Source organism: Coturnix japonica, chromosome 6 (assembly GCF_054131305.1).
Source record: "Coturnix japonica strain WE chromosome 6, WE-NBRP24, whole genome shotgun sequence".
NCBI lineage: Eukaryota > Metazoa > Chordata > Aves > Galliformes > Phasianidae > Coturnix > Coturnix japonica.
The window spans coordinates 24,340,970-24,357,259 of record NC_140668.1 but is presented as its reverse complement, the minus strand read 5'-3'; the positions used below and the strand labels follow the sequence as shown (position 1 = coordinate 24,357,259).

At 50.9% G+C, this 16,290-nt stretch overlaps 2 protein-coding genes across 13 annotated transcripts in view; both read left to right on the top strand.

Moving 5' to 3' along the window:
- Window positions 1–6,845, top strand: part of NLRC5 (NLR family CARD domain containing 5) — a 34,033-nt gene extending 27,188 nt beyond the window's left edge. For 7 of the 8 annotated variants that reach the window (XM_085551711.1, XM_085551709.1, XM_085551710.1 and 4 more), the window contains 9 exons: window positions 389–472; window positions 1,357–1,440; window positions 1,990–2,073; window positions 3,077–3,160; window positions 3,718–3,801; window positions 3,939–4,022; window positions 4,146–4,229; window positions 5,165–5,248; window positions 5,696–6,845. In XM_085551711.1, the coding sequence (XP_085407837.1) occupies window positions 389–472; window positions 1,357–1,440; window positions 1,990–2,073; window positions 3,077–3,160; window positions 3,718–3,801; window positions 3,939–4,022; window positions 4,146–4,229; window positions 5,165–5,248; window positions 5,696–5,777 (754 nt within the window). In that variant the 3' untranslated portion in view covers window positions 5,778–6,845. The remainder of the gene's footprint in view (window positions 1–388; window positions 473–1,356; window positions 1,441–1,989; window positions 2,074–3,076; window positions 3,161–3,717; window positions 3,802–3,938; window positions 4,023–4,145; window positions 4,230–5,164; window positions 5,249–5,695) is intronic. The other variant, XR_001557639.3, reaches the window with a different exon arrangement.
- Window positions 6,846–7,693: 848 nt separating this feature from the next.
- Window positions 7,694–16,290, top strand: part of CPNE2 (copine 2) — a 35,905-nt gene continuing 27,308 nt past the window's right edge. For 2 of the 5 annotated variants that reach the window (XR_014947739.1, XM_015873697.3), the window contains exons 1-2: window positions 7,694–7,744; window positions 12,939–13,135. Coding sequence is in view for 4 of the 5 variants with exons in the window: in XM_015873697.3 (XP_015729183.2) it covers window positions 12,968–13,135 (168 nt within the window). In the remaining variant the exon portion in view is untranslated. Of the gene's footprint in view, window positions 8,076–9,649; window positions 9,882–11,513; window positions 11,607–12,938; window positions 13,136–16,290 lie in introns of those variants that run through there. The other 3 variants (XM_015873695.3, XM_085551717.1, XM_015873696.3) reach the window with 3 other exon arrangements.

The following is a 16,290-nucleotide window of genomic DNA, read 5'->3' as shown; positions in this document are numbered from 1 at the left end:
CATCACTTCCCTGCTCTGAAAAGACTTTTGGTTACAGCTTGCTCTGACTTTTTGCCCTCTTACCCCACCCCATGTCCCCGTAGCCAGGTCCTGTCCCTTCTCCACCACAGCAGTTTGGAAGACCAGCTGTGCCTTGGAATTCTGGCTGAAGTCATTTCCCACCCTTTAACAAGACCCGGTGATTTTGATTGCTGCTTGTAATTTTTTTAATGCCTCATTAACAGCTATGAGTCTTTCACTAGAATGTTAAGACAAGCAGCTCTGATTCTGCCGTCAAGGTCAGAGTGATCATCCAGCAGATGTGAGATGTTAAATAAGATGCCTTACTCTGATGCCTAGCATTTTTCCTTTACAACACAGCCTTTTTTTTCCCCCCTCCTTTCTGAAGTTTAGGCCACAACAAGATTGGAGATGCAGGCCTGATAAATATAGCTGCTGTCCTGCTGGAAATGCAAAACTTGAAGAGAATCGAGTGAGTCACTTTGTTTTGTTTGCAATGATTTGGTGTTGTTGCCAGTTGGTGGGGAAGCCTGGCGGGGAGCCCTCAGCTGCCTTCCTGCCTACAGCGTTCCACCTCCTTCCAGTCTTTTCCATCTCATTGAAGACACCATACAAAACCAATGGAAGGTGTTTCCTTCTCCTCCCTGTGTACATCTGGGTCTGGCAGTGAATTCTTCTGCCAGTGCAGAGGCTGAGAGTGAAGGTCACATCCCTGTCCTCATGCAGCCATCCCCAGAGGTGGACGTTTGCTGTATTTTGCTTGTGGCTTGAAAAGGGAGATCCACAGTTTGGATGTGACCTGGAAAGTCACATTTTGTGTGGAATCGTACAAGTCTGATATCTATGCAGTGCATTACTTTAGGCTGCGCAGGGTTCCTAGAGTGGTAATCCTGGAGTTGCTATGCTGCTCTTCTTTTCCTGGTGGAAGTAGAGGTGGAATTGGGAATCCATCAGAGCAAGGGTACTGTCTTCAGATGAGGTTCTCACTCTGACATGTGAATCCATGCGGTTCCTCCTCTGAGGGAATGAGATTGAGAGCACTCAGACTATCTGTTAAGTTCAGCTCTGGAGTTAAAAACCTGAAAATGACTGAAATGAGGAAAAAGGGTCTGTCTGGGAGTGGAAGAACTGCTCCTTCACCCTGCTGGCTGTCTGCTGGGCTGTGTGTGGCTCAGTGCTTGCGGAAAATGCAGGTTGGACCATAGATTCGTGTCTCAAGGCAAACTGCTGCAGCTCCATGTAGCCTGTTGCTGCAGAGCCCCAAGGCTCCCTTTATCCCAGACTACGGTGAGGTGTTTTAAGCTGGTATGTTCTGCTTCTTGTTCTGTCACTGAGAGTCTCTCATGCTTATTTTAGCCTCTCAGGGAACTGTCCTAGTCCTGCTGGAGGAGAAAAGCTGATGGAAGCTCTGGCCAATTGCAAACACCTCGAGGAGCTAATGTAAGTCGGTCATTTCTAGCGTCCCTTCAAGAAGCAGGGCAAAAATCAAGGCATAGAAACCAAGTCTAATCTGACTACAGTGCGGACAAAATCAGTTTTAGCACTGATTCTTAGGAGAGTAAGCTAAACAGTTGTGTGGGATAGGAATGTTTGGTGCTGGGTGTGTGAGGTTTGTACAGCCTGCATCGGTGGGGATGGATCTGCAGTTGAACACCAGTGTCACAGGCACATGGGCACATGTGGTGCTTAAGAAATTAGGAACAGCAAATCTGAATTACTTGCAGTGTTTTCTGGCTGACCCTCATAGCGTTAAGGTGGTGGCCAGAGACATATCTGTGAATGTAGCAGGTTTTACATCACTCCTTTACTTCTGCAGCGGGACTTCAGACCTCGGTGTTATTTCTGCCCACCCCCAGCTCCTTTCGGCACAGTCCCATGCACATGTGGGTGAGGAATGGAGGTCACAGGGTTGTGTGGATGACACACAGTTGAGGAATGAGGCTCTGCAGTTCGCTGCATTCAGTAACATTTCATTTCTGCCCCCTCCAGACTATCGAGGAATGCTTTTGGAGATGGGACAGCGGTGAAACTTGCCCTCTGTCTGCCTCGCATGAACAGGCTGAAGATCCTGCAGTAAGTGTCAGCCTGGAATTAGCTGGATGGCCAAAAGAAGGCACTGAAAATGGAACAAGGCATAGACCAAAGCATTGCACCGAGCTCTTGCACAGATGTTATTTTAATGGGCTCAGGATTGAGAGACCCTCGTTAGTTACCCTGCTGCACCAAACACTAACGATGTTCATTATTTCTTACCTAAACCCATTCCAATGTTGGTGTCCCATCGACTGTACTTGCATAATCTCTTCCAGCATTAATTTTAGAGATGAAGCAGACATTGTATTTTCAGTAAAGCAGCCGTTTTAATTGGTTTTGACCTACTGACATGAAATGACAGACCATGTCTGTCTTCCTATCCTGGTGTGATATAGGCATAAAATATGAGCAGCTTTTTGTGGCCCTTCACTATTCTGTACAGGTACCTTTCAGTCATTTTTTCTGCTGAACACAGTGGTATTACATTTTAAAACCATATATTGGAGTCTTTCTAGAGCTCTAACATGCTGGACTTTCTCATACTGCATTACAGTAGCGAAGCAAGAAGTCCATGAGCTAGAAGAGGTCAGCTAGCAGAGTAGTATGTTTTCCATCCTCTCTTTACACAACTTAGAGAAGCAATCCCAGTGAGGGGAGGCTTCAGTCATCCAGGTAGGTTCTTGTTTTCACTTGGAAAGTGTGGGGAAATCTGCAGACTTGAGGCCCATCCACTTCTATTCCTAAGGCTGTTCCTCACCATCTCAACCTGATCCCGTGTGCACAGAGCTGGAGGCAGGCTCCCAGCGGTGCCATGCAGCGTTTGCTTTTGCACCAGCTGGCTAATTGTGCTCCTTTATTCTGAGCACGGGCAAAACTGGTGAGCTGCTTGTCCTTAGGGCCAGGTATCCCTGGCAGCAGCAGGAATCAGCATGAGGTGTTGATTCAAAAGATGCTGCAGATTTCTTCTTGGCAGGTTATATGTGAGCTTTTATTACAGCTTTATTCTAAAATAACGCTCCGATACTTGTGTTTCTTTGGCTAGCTTGCAGCACAATGACATTGGGCCAGCAGGAGGAATGGAGCTGGCCAGAGCCCTGGTGGCATGTGGGCTGTTAGAAGAGATAAGGTAGGTTGTGGCAGGAGCGCTGGGGATGGTGCCAAACATAGACTGGTATTGCTCTGCAGGCGGGAGGCATTGCAGCCCACAAACCCGGGGGCTGCATTTAGGCTCTGTCCCTGCTCAGGGTGGCCTTGTGTAAGGCAATCCTTGCACCCCTCCTAAGCAAGCTTTGCATGGTAAGAGGGAGCAGCCTCTGACGTGCTGGGCCTTGTGTGGCTACATGCCTTTGAATTGTTTTCTGCAGTAACCTGGGCAGTTGCAGAACTTCTAAATTCAAAATTGTTATGTGTATATTGTTAAGTAACAAAATCAGTTTGAATGTTGGTAATTTAGGTGTGAGCAGGGCAGGTATTGCCAAGGCTCATGTTTGCTGGTAAATGAGAGCAGAGCAGCACACCCTTGTGAAGGCTGGAAAGCAGTTACTGCTGCCCCTGAGCCTTTCAATCCACATCTTCTTCCCATTCTCCCTTCGATGTACAGGTTTACCTTTGTTTCTTCTTAAGACACACCAGTTGCCACCTCTAGTGTCATGTCTTAATTCCAGTTTCCCGCTGTTCTTACAGTTTATCTGAAAACAACTTTGGGGAACGAAGTATCTGTGCCCTGTCTGAGGGACTGCTGCACTTCGAGCACCTCCGGAGGATTGAGTGAGTTCCAGGGCACTGAACTGCTTGGGCAGAGCTTTGTAGCATTGCAGCAGGTGGTGCTGGTGCCGGATTCCCACTGGTTCTGATGCCAGCACATTGCACCCTCTCTATTTTTTCCCCTCTCTCCTCTGCTTCAGGTTGAAACTCTGCGGAATCACTGATGACGCTTCAAAATTACTCTCTCGTGGCTTCCAGCAATGCCCTGCTGTGGAGGAGATAATGTGAGTGTGGGAATGGGTGGGAATGGAGATCACAGGTATCTCAGGCATTAAGTAAAAGCCAGAACTTACTGCCCTCAGCTGAGCTTGGCTCACTCACTGGCTGGGATTTCTTGTCTGTCTTAGATTGTCTTGGAACGCCCTTGGTAATGGAGGAGCCCAAGTGTTGGCCAGCATCCTCCCAGGGATGGAAAAACTGAAGATCTTAGAGTGAGTACAGCCCTGAGAGTAGCACCAGAAGACTTGTATTTGTGGCAGTGAGCCTTCAGCTGCAGTACTGCTGTGGGATTAATGTAGGAGCAGCAGGCGGACAGGCTTCTGCCATCTGAATGCTTACTTAGCCTGCTGCCAAAGGCCAGCCTTGCTTGGATGATGCATAGAGCACAGAGGTGCTGAGGCAGACTTGTTTAATTGGATGTATTTGCTGTGGGTATCTAAGCAAACGCTATCCGACCTATGCTTCAGGAAAGACAAAATGGTATTCCTTGAGTGCGAGCCATGTCATCTAACAGTCTCAAGTGAGCTGCTGCTTGCAGTCTGTTACTTCTCTTTGGTGCCTAGGGTGGTCTGGATAGATGAGTACCCTTCTCAGACAGCCTGTGGCAGGGCAAGAAATACATAACCCAGGCTGTCGTGGCCTAACTGTGGGCCCTCGGCCATGGGAGAACATGGGAAGTTCTGATGCTGCTCCTGTGCTGGAGCTGGGTTCAATGTTACACATTCAGGTCTGATCCAGTGGCATCACAGTGCAGCACTATTCGGTGATAGGGACCATCATCTGCTTCCCTCCCCTTGGCCCTTTGGAACATGTGGTGTGCGCCTTCCATCCCTCAGCTGGACAAAAATAATAGTTTGTGGTTCACGGGATCAGGATCTGAGTTTTGTTTGTCTTGGGCAGGGAAAACATGCAGTAGAGCTTACAAGTCCTATTGCTAGAAGGAGGCTGTGGGCAGCAGTGCGTGCTTCTTGTATAAATAGGGCTGTGGTCATCAAGACGAGGCTGGTGTCCATTGTGGAACGTGGTTGTGCTTGTGCAAAAGTGTAGCTCTTAGACAAGAGAAAAGAGGTAGCGATGGTTCTGCTGTTTTCTGCTCTTGATTTGGTTTTGCTTTTTAAAACTCTTTTGTTTTTTTTTTTTAACACAGCCTGGAGAAAAATTGCATTGGTGCCCGTGGTGCTACCAAGTTGGCAGAGGAACTTGTCAGGTGCCCAGAAATTCAGTTCATAAGGTGAGTTCATAAGGTGTCACTGAGGGCTGGGGCTGAGTGTTGGCCCATTTAGGAGAATGGGGTGACCCATCACGGGAGAGATGTGACTTGTGCTGGCCTGCTGCCCCAGGTTGTCTTGCATGGACTAGGATGCTGCAGGGCATCCAGGCACAAGCCATGGAAAGTGGGGGTTTGCTGGACCAGAGAGAGTCCTGGGACAAAAGGCCTGAGGGCATTTCAAAGCTTAGGCCTCTCCCAGCCTCGATCACTGAGCCCATCTTAGCAGGCAGGCGTGTGCTGAGTTGCTGCTGTGTTGCTGAGCTTAGACCCTGCTTTGCTCCTGTCTCACTTTCGGACCAGCTTTGATAAGAACCCAAAGCTGCTTCTTCCATTTAACTGCTGTGCTGGGTGTGCCACCTCCTGGCCCACCATGCCAAGTCCTGCATTCTGTGTTTGCTGTCATTGCAGGCTGTGGGACAACCCGGTGCCCAAGGACCTCGCTGAAAGTTTGACAAGCCAAGACCCAAGACTGTGCTTCTCCTTCTGTTAGCAAAGGACAGGCCTCGCCTGATAGCAATTGCTCTCTGTTTCCCATTGACCTCAAGAATTGCACTAAAAGGGATCCTGAAGAACACAGGAAACCAGAATTCCTCCAGTTAAAACCTGTGATTATGTCTTCCTTCGTTGCACTGGATGAGATGTGAGCACTTACGTGTGTTTTGTTTATGGTGAGCTTTCATTGTGAACCAAAAGCCTGAAGAACCGCTGCTGAGCAGGCAGCATTCTCACTGTACCAACTCTCCAGCTAGTTTTGGGATGATGAGATGCATCTGATGACACTTCCAGAAAACAAGCAGAATGCTTCATTATCTTTAATCAAGATTGCAACACCTCCAGGATGTTCCAATCAAAGGATGAACATCCTCCAGGAGAGGATGTCTTTTTTTCTTACAGAACCGTGAACTGTTGACACAGATACGAATGCACTGGAACAAGCTGCTTGGAAACTGTGTGTAGCTCTTTGTAAGATACCTCCAAAGGCTGTAATGTAGGTTGTTTGCTTCATAGCAGGCTTTCCCTCCTGCAGAACTGCTTTTGTTTCCTGGTAAAGCCTTTGTGTTATTGTAGAGTGAATGATGGATCAATGGTTGTCCAGCAGTGATGGTCGGGCAGTGATCTGTATTTGCATGGAGATATTATGGGTAGGCTGATACTGCCATGTATTTCAGTGAGCAAACTGAAAGTACTGAGGCTTGTAAGAGAGCTGTGACTGTTCATTGTGAGAAGATACGCCTGCTTTCCTGTGCAGCTCTGCAGGGTTTTGGTGGCGTTTGGATGGCCCGCAGTGTCTTTGAGGTGATGTGAGGGATAAGTTAGCTTGACACACCACAGTGTGGACTGCAGAAAGGATCCTTCAGGCCTCTACCACTGAATCCCAAAGCCTGGCCGTGCTGCTGCTGGACCTGTGGAGACCAAAGGGAGAAGATCCCAAGCACTGAGTTCAATGTACTGCCAATGAGACCGACCACAGCTGCCCCTTGTCTGCATGGAACGACAGCTTGCATTGCAGCTATGTGGTTCTCATTATTTATTAACTTGTATTATAATGTTTTCCTTATGCGTTTGTGCTGCAAATATTTCATCCTTGCGGTGAGCTCATGGAATTTTGTTTACAGCAGCGTTTGCCCTGGAAAGAGCAAACTGCAGGGCAGGAATGGGAGCGAGGTGGAAACTCAGGGCTGTCAGTGCAGCACTGCCCTGGGCTTGAGGCATCACACAGTGCCTGGGAAGGCTCCATGGTCCCCTACAGCTCCAGGTTCACCCCCAGATCCCCGATTACCGGCACCCATCAGCCCCGATTGTGGCTGCTTAGAGGGAGCGCAGGACGCCAGGTGTCAGCAGAGCCCTGCCTGCTGTATCGGCTGCTTCGGGCCTGACACGTCGCTGTGTTAAATCTCAGCGTTTCGAGGAGCTGCGATGAGGGATGAGATCAGGATGGGTGTTAGGAAAAGAGTGCTGGGACATTGGGACGGGCTGCCCAGGGAGGCGCTGAGGGACGAGGGCAGAGCTGCTGGAAGGCGGACAGTTGCTTAGCAGACCTCGGGGGTCTTTTCTACCCGTGATGATCCCGTCCCACCCCCGGTCCCAGCCTGATCCTGTCAGTGTCGCTCCGTCCCGTTGTGCCTCCAATCCTCCGTGCCCAATCCCAAAGTTTCCCAGGGTGGAAGCTGAGGGCTCCCCGCATCCCTTCCCACCCACACCGTTAGCCTGGAGCGTTTATAGATCCTTTACGACGTGATTTCGTCTTTATCACCGCCCCAAAAACCCAGCGGGGCCCACGAAGGGCTCGGGGCTGAGCCGGACCATTCCCGCCCACGGCGGCTCCTCACCGGGCTCCGCTCGGTCCCCGCGCGCGGGGCCGCCTGAGGGGGCGGAGGAGGGGGCGGCGCTGAGGGCCGCACCCCCACAGAGGCGGCGGGCAGCGGCCATGGCGAGGAGCTGAGCCCGCGGTGTGCGGTGAGTGCGGACGGGACGGGACGGGGCTTAGCGGTGGTGGTGCGGCCGGCTGATGTCGGAGGTGTTTGCCGGCAGTGGTGGTTCTGCGATGGGAACGCTCCGCACTGCCCCGTTGTGTGGGAGCCGTTCGGTCCTGGGGTGGGCGAGGAGCAGGAGAGGTGGATTTATTTGGTGGTAGCCGTTGTTGGGAGGGAGCCGAGCGACCAAACGGCTGAAAGCAGCAGCAAAATGCCTCCTTGTCGCTCCGCTAAGAACTCCTTACGGCTTCTTTGAAACCTTTGTGGAGGTTCCTGACTCATCCTTCACAGCTCGGGCTGCTGGCTGGGCGCAGGTGAGTTGGGGGCTGTGCTTCTTGTCTGCTCTGTCTGGGCCTTTGGGACCAGATCGCCTGGGTTTGAGATCCAGAAGCTGAGGAGGAAGCATTGGGCACTGCGGGGCTTGTGTTACAGATGGGAACAAATCGGGGCTGGGGACACAAGTTTTGCTGCTAATTGACACGTCCAGCTCTGCACAACCACTCCAAGCAAGTTTAACATTCCCTCCGGTGGCTTCTAAAGGAGCCGTGAATCCACCAGGCTTCAGTCCCCTTACAAGCAGTGTTTGGGGTTTCGTGTCCCTGCTGCACAAAACCCTATCAGGGCGAAGCTTCGTGCCGGGCTGTGGGGAGGGAATCCTTTAGGAAAGGAAAAGGTGGGTTCTGAGAGCTGATGTTCTGTCTGTGTGCAGTGCGAGGCTGAGCACCGGCTGCAGGGCTGTCATCAGTGCCTCCTCCATCACTGCCCTCCTGCTTGGCTTCTGTCCCCAGCATCATTGTGCCTCGGTGTCAGTGCATTGGTGTGAATGAGCATTGCACAAAACTTAATTAGTGCTTATTTGGGCTTTGAACTTCTGGCTGCTCAGCAAGCCCAGTGCATGCCCTGGCTGGCTTATGGTGACCCTAATAGATGTGGGTTGGGGATGGTGATGGGACACATTGCTTATAGGGTGCTGGAAGCCCTGATTCCTGCCCCACAGCCAGCCCTGCTGCTGCTGGAGGCTGACTGGGAAACCCCTCTCTGCCAAGTCCTGCCCTTGCGTGGGGTGGAGGGGCCCGGGGGCTGCAGGTGTGTAGTGATGTTGGAAAATGCTTAAGGATATTTCTCATTGCTGAAGTGATTTTTTTCCCCCTTCTGCCTCGTGTTGGCTGGGAATAGGAATTCAATTACAATTTGGAAGAAGAGAATTTGAGGTTTAATATATTAGATAAGCTTCTCAATAAGCCAATATACACTAAGCGTGCTGGGGATGGAAGGAACAAATAGTTTCCATCTCATATGAGGGTGGGAAGGCAGCAGTGCAGCTGATGGCATCTCCTGGCTCCTTGCACCCCAGAGCCCCAGCCCTGGGATCTGTCTCCAGCATTCACAATAAATGCAGCCTGCTGAGGGTTCGCTGCCATCGCCAGCATTCACAGTGACATCACTCTATTTTCTGCCCTAAATCACACATTTCCCTAAATCAAGCCTGAGAGGAAGCGTGTATTTAAATGAAAACGTGTGGTTGTTGTGGTGTGTACCAGCCAAATGAGTGGCAATGGGGCCTGGTTGGAGGCTGGAGACAGCCCAGCCCTCCCTTTGCTCTGTGGTGCTCTCAGACCCACCTGGGCTGTTCCAGGAGCAGGGAACAAGTGAGGAATGATCCTGGAGGGGAAAAAAGTGATGGAAATAGTCAAACTGTGACCCAGCCAAGGGTCTGGGTGCTGGGACAGTTCCAACAGGATGGGCTGATGACACGTTCATGTACTGAGCTGTTACGGGCACCAGGTGCAGGCTGGTGAGTCCACTGTGATACCTGGGTGAGGCTGCACTGCAAACGCTTTGCTTTGCAAAATAATCCTGTCCGTGACCATGTTTGTTTACAGAACTGAGCTCAGAGATGTCCTCTGTGTGAACCCAGAACTACCTGCTTGGCTGCCATCTCTCCTGTTCTCTGCTTCTCCCCTACAAGGAGGCTGTAGTGGGTAAATTGAGTCATGGCTTCTGTGCCGTCCTGCAGGAATCGGTGCACTTCCCCAGGAAAAGAGAAGCCTTCTGTTCTCTATGAAGAGAGCGATATTGATTCCTTCTTTCCTACAGAGAGGAATCACTGAAATACGAGGGTACTGTTAACATTAGGAGCCCCCCATGTTCTGCATCACATCACAGCCCGCTGTCCCACTCTAGGCTCTGTGCTCACCCTCCCTCCCTATGAGGAGCTGTTATTGTTCTGCTTCCCTAAGAGCTGTGCATCTGTTTCCTTTCGTAACGTAAACTCTGACCCCGTGTCCGAGTTTTGGGGCGGTTTGTTTTCTCTTTCACTTTTCTTTTTTTTTCCCTGTTAGTGCTGCAGATGTGGCCGGTGAGATGTGCTGCTCACTGGGCTTCCATGGGGGAGGGAGAAAGAGGAGGAGGAGGAAGAGAAGGAGGAAGAAGGAGATGGGAAGGAAGGAAGGAGTAGGAGGAGGGGGAAGAAGGAGAGGGAGGATGGAGAAGGGGAAGGAAGGAAGGGGAAGAGAGGAAGGGAGGGAGGAGGAGTGGGAGGGGAGGAGGGGAAGGAAAGAAGAGAGGAGGAGGGGGAGGAGGAGAAGGGATTGCTGGACTGCTGAAGTTGTATGAACCCACAGATGGGGAACACCTCTCTCTACCCTATGCTTAGGGCTGGTTATCAGGCATCTGCTGTGGGCAGTGCTGGATGTCAGAGAGATGCCATGGTGTGTTCCTGGGTGTGACATAGGGGTGAAGGGACCGGACAGGTGTGTTCCCTGCTGCCCAGAGCCATTCTTTGGGGAGCTGGGTGTGCATTAGGGAACCACGTGGCAGCACAATGAGCATGAAGCTGGCAGCTGTGATTATACGTTGGTAGAATATTTGGCTGCGGGTGCCAAGTGAGTCGGAGGACTTCATTTAGGGCGGTGAATGCAGAGAGATGAGAACAAAAAGAGAGGAGAGGCTGGAATATAGATGTGGAGAGCCAGCTCCGAGCTCCAGGCATCCCATCACCCTGGGGGAAGGTAGTGGATGTGTGCCATCACCTGGCCCAGGGGTGCTGCTGCAAGAGGGGTGATACAGGTGGCCAAGACCTCATTTGGGCATCTCCATCCACTGTGCAGAGCTGGCCTGTGTCAGCAGCTCCCTGATAGAAAAATCATCTTTGCTGCCATCGTAGGCTGGTGGCACCTTTTGTCTTCCTGGGGAGTTTTTTACTGGGCACCCCTACGACACAGTGGGCAGGATGGAGAGGTCTCATCTCAGGCTCTGGGAACTGATGGCCACCGCTCCCCTTCCTTATGGGTGCTTAGGCCACTGGATGAGAGGCAGGGTTGGACTGCAGACAACGTGCAACACACTCAGATGTTCTGGTGCCAGCCAGCCCTGGGAAAAAGCTTTTTCCAGTGAGTCATTTGCTGTCTGTGCTTTGTGTGAAGCAGTGATGAGATTTGGGGGAAGGGGAGAGATGGAAACATGCAACCCAGATCTCCCTGCTCCAGCAGGACCCCATCTATGCCAGCACAGCTGCCCTGCGTGTGCTTGTTGAAGGCAGCAGCAGAAATAGAACAGGCCTGGCTATTTTAGGACATAGATTGCATGATCTGGGTGTTAAAATAATAATAATAAAAAATCTTTATTTTAGCTGCAACTGGCAGCATGGGCTTGGAGAGGAGCAGGCAGGTAGTGCCTGCGGGCAGCCGGGCTGGGAGGTAAAGGGGCTGGGAGGTCTTCTTTCACCCTTTTTGATGCTGTTCAAAGAACCAGGTGGTGTTTCTCCTCAAGGATATGGCAGCAGGGCTCCTCACCTGTGCTTCATTTTGGATTGCTGGCAATTGGGAGCGGCAGCGTTTGGTTGGGTGAGCATTGGGTTGTGATACAGAGGGGTTAAATGTCAGAGCCCTGGGCAGATAGGGACAGCTGAACCTGTTCCCTTCCTTACCCTGCAGCAGCAGCATCCCTGCTCCATCCCCACTCCATCCCCACATCCCTGCTCCATCTCCAGCAGCAGCAGAGCATGGGCGCCTGCTGACACTTGTGCCCAGGCAGAACAAACAACTGATGCTAATGAATTGGGATTTCCATGCCAAACAGATGGTTTATCAGGGGGAGGATGATGATGTTTGAGGTTCTGAGATAATGTGGATGAACCAAGGAGGGCTATTGGAGAAAGGTACTGAACCAGCTGATGGGCAGAGCCGTCTCTCCAATAACAACCCCAGCCATAAAAGTTTATTAGTTTGACTCAATCTGAAAATGCTTCTTCCTCTCTTTCCCTCATCCCTTCCCTCTCTTTGCTCTTTTCTGTCAGAAACATGTTATGTTTGTTGCAAGTGGACTGTGCATCAGAAAGCAAAACTGCCTTGTGGGAGGTGGATGGGGTTGTCGCATAATAATGGTATAAAGCTCACATTTATCTCTGTAACACAGCTTTGATTGCAGGCTTCTGGTAAGCTCTTAGAATAGATGAGATCTTATCAGGCCCTGTAATTCACCCCTTGCACCCGGTCATACAGCGGCTGTCACACTGGCCTTGCTCTGCTCTCAGGGATCCCTTTGCCTGTGAATCCAGCTCACTGCTCAGCTGGGAGGCCCTTCTCACCAGCCCACAGCCACAGGGTTTGTATACCCAAGGCATGGGGATGTACCTGGGGCTGCTCACTGCCTGGATGACACAGAGGTGGGGCATACAGGAGGGGACTCTTTCCCTGCTGCAGTGCAGTGAACTTGCTCCAGCTCATGCTTGTTAGACCAGCTCAGTCTCCTCTCACCCTAATATTGGCTGGTTCTCTGCTTCCCTTCTCTTCCCATATTCCCTCGGCTCCATTCAGGATCCTTTGCCTTTTGCCTTGCCTCGCTGTGCTGCAGCAGAAACAAGGCAAGGCGGTGAGGTGAGGAGGGAGATCAGCAACAGTGAGATGTCCTGTGAACAAACTTGTCCATAGGCAGAAGTGATGGCTGTGATAACTGGACCTGCTGCTCTTTGCCAGCTCTTGTTTCTTCCTGCTCTCTTAGGAGACATACAGTGGACATCACCTTTCCTTTCAGACCTGCTCTTTGTGGAGCAAAGCCAGGGCATGCTATAGTTGGGGAACCATGTGGCTGCTATGTGAGCCTTTGGCTGTGTGTCATTTGCTGCTGCTACCTTTCTGCTTGCCCTGAGGTTTTTCTCCTCTTTCTCTGTCCTGCAGACTGCCTGGAGCTGCTGCTGCTGGAGTCCATGGCGTACACCGGGACCCCTCCGCCAGTGGGGCCCATTGGCTCCCAGTACTGCGTCTGCAAAGTTGAGCTGTCCATCTGTGGCCAAAACCTGCTGGACAGGGATGTCACTTCCAAGTCTGACCCCTTCTGTGTCCTGTTCATGGAAGTCAATGGAAAATGGGTGGAGGTAAGTCTTGAAGCTGCATGATTTCTGCCTCCTATGGTTTGTCTCTGTGAATGTCCTTAATGACACTTGTGTTTTGATCACGGTATTGAATGTGGCTTCTACACCCTGTGAAGGAAGCTTGAGTCGATTCCTTCATTTTTCAGAGCACTTGGAAATCACCTGGCTTCCTGTCTGGGTACCTCATCAGTGCAGACAGGCTGTGGACAGAGGAGCCCACTGCCTTGGCACATCCTGGCAGGGCTGGGCTCTGCGTGGGCGTGGGAGCCCAGGAGCCAACCAAGTCAAGGCAGGAGGTGTCACATAAACCATCCTTTCCCATGGATGTGTGCAAGAAGTGTTGTGTGATCAGAATTCCTTAAAAAGGAGTAATTCTGTGCCTTGCTTTGTTAACAAGTCCTCAAGGTAGATAAGAAGAGAGGACAGACCCTAATTCCTAACCAGAGAAGAGTCTCTGTGTTACTCACGGTTGGATCAAGCTGGATTAACGTTTCTTCCAGTGTCTTTATCTTTTCCTTCCGTCTGTGCTCAGTTCCCAGCCAGACTCTGGCACAGGAGTCCTGTGATAAGGGCTTTCATAAGGTGCTTTTAACAGAGAGCTGTACATTCCCAAATGAGCTTACATTGGGACCTGTGGAAGCTCTCAAGCCCCCTGAAGTTCTGCAGGTCTTCTTGTTGCCACGCTGTCTCTTGACCAAGTCGTGCTTCTCCCTGCAGCATCATGGCAGCCCCTCGAAGGTACAGCAGAGCAAGGGTTTGGGCTTTTCTTCACTGCAGCAGGAGCTTCTTGGCAGCCTCAGGGCTGGAGAACTGTCTTATAAGGGAACTGTGATGTTTTGGAAGAAGAGGAGCTCAGGGGAGAGCATTGCTCTGCACCCCTGAAAGGGAGGTTGTGGTGAGGTGGGAGTGAGCCCATCATCCCAACCTTTATGATTCTTTGAAAGGCACTTCATCACTTCCATATGAAGCTTCATGGAACAATTAACTATCGTGACGTCCTGCTTGGAACAAGATGTGTTTTGGGGTGAGCAGAGAGAAGCTGTTCCTTGGATTCCGTGTCTCTTATAGAGCTGTTCCTTGGGTTTCACTTGAGAAGCTGCTTTCTAAGGAATAGGACTGTACTGAGTGAAGGTCTGGGAACTCAGTTGTGTGGAGCACGGCAGACTGGGGCTGCTTGTTAGGAGTGCCTGCATCCTCTACTTTTAGACTGGTTTTGGAATGAGGTGAAGCAGAGCAGGAGCTCCCAAGGGTGGTTTTTGTGGTGCTTTATTGACTGTTCAGCACATCACACGCAGAAACTGTAGTTGTCATTCCCTTCTGCAGCAATCCTTGTAGGGCAGAGTGTTGTCTGGGAATGAATGAATGTCTTGAATTCAAACTTGTCTGTGTGAGAACATTTTGCTCTGTGCCTAGAAAATACCTTTTGGCTGCAGAAGGAAAGTTTCTGAGCTAAAATGCCTGTGAAAAAACATGTGGATTTCATCTTAGAAGAGCAATTGGAGTTAAGCAGTGTAAGGGCTCTTTGGTTTGTCCAGGAGGGAGCAGACAGGTAGTGCCTTGGGATGTGATAGATGGACTCAGTGCTGGTCAGCTCAGCTCAAAAGACCAGCTGAGGGACATTAAATCACCCCAGTTCCCAGGAAATCGGGTGGTCTCTTTTCTGACACTTGGATTTATGGGGCAGCCTGAGCACTTGGCCAGGAAATGGTGAATCAATGGGCATCAGCTCAGGCTTCCTGCAGCTGATCTTCATGTCACGGGCAGGGTGTAGGGGCAGACCTCACTTTCACCACATTCTGCAATTAACTGCACAGCAGCAGCTGGGATGAAACTGATGAGCTTTCCAGTCTTGATAGGTGTCATCTCTTTGACCTGGTTGTGCTTCTCAGGAATTCCTCTTTTGCAGTCAGTAATGTCTCAGTTCAGTAGTTTTGATTCCAAGGTTTTTTCTCTCACAATGCAAGTTCTGCTTTTTTCTCCCCTTCTGCTATTTTTAGCTGTCTAATTGGCAAAATAGGCTCTCCAGCAGCAGGTTGTTTCGTGCTCTGCTGCTGTGCTTTCAGCAGAGGTCAGTGCATGACCCAGGCTGCAGACATGTGGAGCATGCTGTGGGTGTAGCCAGCACCCAAGCCTTCCTGCATCCCTGTGCTGTGGTAGCACAGTAGTGTCAGCCTCTGTGCCTGGGTAGTGGGGCTGCTTCTTCCAGCTGTCATATTTGTTCCCAAATACAATTAGTTTGTCTCACTGAGCTTAAGAGGAATTTAAAAAAGCCCCAATAACAAAAATGGTCATGAATCAGCCTTGGAGGGGGTGGTAGAGCGAGAGACAAAAAGCACAGGCCTAGAAGTGACATAAAGATGGGTAATATGTCAGTGTTCTGCCTGGTTACATCATGTTGTAGGAGCCAGGACGAACCTGGCCTGTGACTCAGCTGTGCCCTCACTTTTGTGCTGCTCTGAGTCACCCCTCCTGAGCCTGGGCAGTCCTCATCTCCCACACTGCTGGTCTCAGAGGGGTATGGAAGCCCAGCTCTTAACGTGGGGCTCCTAGGATGTTTGTGCTCCCATATGGTGTCCATCCCATGTTCCCTGCCCCTTGGAAAAGCATCTCCCAGGATCAAGGCTCTTGTCTGAAGACAGGTCTTTAGTTACCTTGGTTGCTTTTCCAAAACCTTCGTGCTTTACTGCTGCTGGGATGCAGAACCAGCTTTGCATTTTGCAGGGCACATGGTTGTGTTGAGTGCTCAGGGAAGGCAGGAGCCAGTGGCGTGTTTATTTCTTGCTGTGACAAGTCCTCATACAGAATGGTCACCAGCAAGGTGGAAGGTAAAGAGCTGCACCAAGATGAGGATTGAAATACATGTGCAGCAAGCAGCAGAGGCCTGTGATTCAGTTGTGCTTCACCCTGGCAATGTGCAGGTGATGGAATGCTTGGCCATCAGGGTGTTAAAGACCCCCCTCACTCTGTGGAGGTGAACTTAGGACACATTGACAAGGCCAAGTGCAAGGTCCTGCACCTGGGTCAGGGCCATCCCCAGTATCAGTGCAGACTGAGAGCTGGAGGGGTGGAGAATAGCCCTGCAGGGAATGCCCTGGGGATGCTGGTGGGTGAAGATCAGGATATAAGCCGTCAGTGTGTGTGCTTACAGCCCAGAAAGT